The sequence below is a fragment of the Zea mays genome, chromosome 2, assembly GCF_902167145.1.
Source record: "Zea mays cultivar B73 chromosome 2, Zm-B73-REFERENCE-NAM-5.0, whole genome shotgun sequence".
NCBI lineage: Eukaryota > Viridiplantae > Streptophyta > Magnoliopsida > Poales > Poaceae > Zea > Zea mays.
Window position 1 is genome coordinate 20743531 of NC_050097.1, and position 3841 is coordinate 20747371.

Sequence of the window (3841 nt, forward strand, 5' to 3'; positions counted from 1 at the left end):
TGAAGTAGTCTGTATTGTGTGCGTACGTATACACACCAGGAGCCACGACCCGGCCGTAGCGCGATTTCTGCGTTTGAGGCCCCGTTCCCGTTGAGGCCTTGTTCGGTTATTGATATTACATGTGTATTGGAGTGTATTGGGTGAGATTGAGATGGATTTTGACTTGTTATGGATTTAAACCGGCTCAATCCCATCCAATACATGTGGATTATCACCAAAACGAACAAGCCCGAAGAGTGTTTTTAGAAGTAAACTAGTACGATCCTTGTATGCTAATGACATATAATCATATTTGATATCTATAAAAAATAAATTTAATATTAAAGTGAACATATTATTAGCATATATTAGATCCTAAACGGATAAAAACAATATTTTAATTTATCTTAGCAAAATACCGAGGAATGTATAAGTTGAAAAGGAGTTTGTTACCCATGCAGTTCACTCCTCCCACGTGTAGGTAAACAAACATATGATCAGGCAAAGTCAATGCACGAAATGATTAGAATAAGACTATGCGGTCATCCAATCATGCAAAATGTGTGGTTGTATCGAGAGACGACTGGCGTGAAGTTTTTGTTGTTGTCTCCGCTGCACGGCTGCAGTGTGTATATGTTCACTCACTGTTCGACATGGAAACGTGTGTGTTGCAGCAACTTTTCAAGGACGTACGAACCGTACCCAGTTTTGTGTGCGTGTCGCCGCAACAAAACTTTCAACACCATGCATGGGACACGACACGAGTGACTTGGTTTATCTGGCCGCTGCCATTTCACAAGTTTGTGCACGTAACTCTAAACCCTTAATTAATACTCTATGACTCGGTGGAACCACTTCGAGCTGATCCCAGCCGCCATCCACTGTCAGGAATACATACCACGGCGACGGAGACGAAAGGGAAGGACGACAGGTTCCAACTTGACCTCGATTCACAGTTTCACACACGCCTTGGTTCTCACGCGCGCAACGCTCAACTGCTCAAGGTACTTGAAATTGAAACAGTCGAAAACCCGACTCCGCGGTACAATCCAATGGTCCTGAGCAACACTAGTCAGGCCTTGTTCGGTTAATCCTGTTACCTATGGATTGGACGGGATTGGAAAAAATTGTGAAGAAATTTAACTTGGTTGGGATTTAAATCCATCCAATTCCACTCAATCCACATGGATTGAGAGCTAACCGAACAAGCCCTCAGCAGGTACGTAGCCCAAACTGCCATCGTTGGATTAGTATGAGAATGGCGGCAAATAAGCCCGATGGCTCTCTCACACACAGGATTGGACATTTTGTGGGCTGCCAGTACGGCAGTGAAACCCCCGGCCCCCGCGACGCGGCGAGCTAGGACATTTGTTGAATTTTGAACAGCCGGCAAATTTGTGTTGGTCCTCCATTACGGGCGACATCTTCGCCTGTATCTCTCTCTATATATATACACGGAACCAACGCTGGACTGGACACCAACAAAGGCATCCAGCAGATCGATCGAGCTCTTCAGCTAAGAACGTGTAGTACGTGCCACGCCACTCTAGCTACAGGCCTCGCACAATGCAGCAGCAGATGGCCGGCCTCGTTCATCATCAGGCCATCGGGATGGTGAGCTTCAGCTCCGGCGCCAATGCCCGCCACCACGTGGCGGTGCACGCCGGCCGGGCGCGTCTCGGCAGGGTCACGGCGGCTGCGCGGCCCAAGTACTGCCCGCTCCGGGGCGCGGCTGCCGTCGCCGCCCCCTTGGCCAGCGGCCGCGAGCTGCTCGACCAACACACTCGCCCTAGCAACACCACATCGAGCCAGCAGCTTACTACCACCGTCAGGTTCGCACGCTTCGATGGTCACCATATATCAGTGGCGGGTCGTTATTATGTACAGCTCTTGTTTAAAATCCGACTGATTCTGAGTTCAAATGCACAGGAAGGACAAGTTTTTCGAGATCGAGATGGAGGTGCGCGACGACGAGCTTGACGAGTACGGCGTCGTCAACAACGCCATCTACGCCAGCTACCTCCATAGCGGTGAGCTAGCCATTGTTGTTTATTGAATTCTACGTACGTACGGACGTACCTCCTCTCCTCCATAGCCATCTCTCCACATTCTATACCTCCGTAGACGCGCGCATGGAACATATATATATATATATATATATATATATATATATATATATATATATATATATATATATATATATATATATATATATATATATATATATGTCTGCGAGTATTAATGCAGATTATCTTACTGAGCCAGTAAGGTACGTTTCAGGTCGTGACGTGGTGCTTGAGAAGCTGGGCATCAGCGTGGACTACTGGACATCCACGGGCAACGCCATGGCTCTTTCAGAGCTCAACCTCAAGTATTTCGCGCCTTTGAGGGTACGTACGTACCTATTCTCTCTGCTGTGAACGCATGCATAGCACAAAAATATAATCCCACATGCAAGGAAAATCTCGCACAAGTTATATTTATTTATTCGTCGTTCATCGTCAGAGCGGCGACAGGTTCGTCGTGAAGGTGAAGCCTGTCCAAATCAAAGGCGTGCGGATGATTGTGGAGCACATGATCGAGGCCCTGCCGGATCGTAAGGTACACATGAAGCGGAGGCGTGCTCCTAGTCCTACATATGTTAGGCTGTCAGCAATTTAAAATTCAGACGCTTTAAATATAGTTAATACAGAAAAAAGTTATTAATTACTCCTACTCTTGGCATTTGGCAGCTCGTCATGGAAGGCAGAGCGACCGTCGTTTGCCTCAACAAGGACTTCCGTCCAACTCGGGTATTCCCGGAGTTAGCAGCAAGAGCCAAGGAAGTTTTCTCCTGCAAGGTTGCATAAACGACGACGACTACTACTACTAGAGGCGTAATATATATAGTAGTAGTAACAGATAATAAGATGCAAGCACGAAGGAAAGCAAATTCTACTCACTGCTTTGGCGGTCTCTCTTCTGTGCTGTCATGGTCGTGTATATGGTTCAATTCGTTCCGCTAAATTTTGTACATCAATCAAATCGTATAAATAAATAAATAAATAAATGAGAACTGAGATGTGTGTACTGTTCAAACTGTCTCAGCTGTGCTAACACTAATCAGGATGCAAGGTTCTTTGGAGCTTCTCCTCGATTTACTTGATGTTGCGAGACAGAACAGAAGGTCCTTCGATACCTGCCTTCAATTATTTATTCCTGGGATGGCAAACAAATTTAGGACTACCATTCAACTCATCATTCTAGAGAGTAGAGACGTGCTGATGATGCAATGGATAGCCAAAACTTAACCCGAAGCATCTGGGATACTAACAAATGGCAGGCACAGCAGGAATTCCACTCGTACAAGTCACCTCAGGATTTGCACGGTTGATAGGGGTAATCCCCCAAGTATATATATCCTATCCAGAGAGGGATTGACTGGATCGTTCCTACGGCATTCAATCCTTTGGGGGTTTACGGTTTAGTGACCCCTCTCCCTCTCTAATCCCTCTCTTTGAAACCATCTGTTCGGTTAACGCAGGGATTGCAACCCTGTGATTGCTCCACAAGTTTAAACATAAAACATATCACTATGCTCTCTCCAAAAAAAATTAAACATCCCAGTCATACAATTCCCAACACATATAATCCTTCTTTGTTCGAATTAAACACAGATTTGACGCATGCTAAATAAAAAAATCACAAAATGGTAAAATTTAACATTTAGCAATGATCAAATATGCTGCAACAGCACAGGATATGTATCAACAGGCATGTTACCTTCAAGTGCTACAAACATCAAGCCTAAAGATGCCTCAACTGGCAGAATATAAATTTACTTCCTCTTTCTCTGATCCGATTGCTTTCTCCCACCCTATAA

At 45.3% G+C, this 3841-nt stretch overlaps 1 protein-coding gene across 1 annotated transcript; it reads left to right on the forward strand.

The window, feature by feature from the left end:
* Nucleotides 1–1452: 1452 nt before the first annotated feature.
* On the forward strand, nt 1453–3034 carry LOC103646099 (acyl-acyl carrier protein thioesterase ATL4, chloroplastic). The gene is made up of 5 exons (XM_008670822.4): nt 1453–1811; nt 1909–2009; nt 2260–2369; nt 2485–2580; nt 2712–3034. Exons 1-5 carry the CDS (start codon nt 1546–1548, stop codon nt 2826–2828), a joined length of 690 nt encoding a protein of 229 aa, XP_008669044.1. The 5' UTR covers nt 1453–1545; the 3' UTR covers nt 2829–3034.
* The last annotated feature ends 807 nt before the right edge of the window (nt 3035–3841 follow it).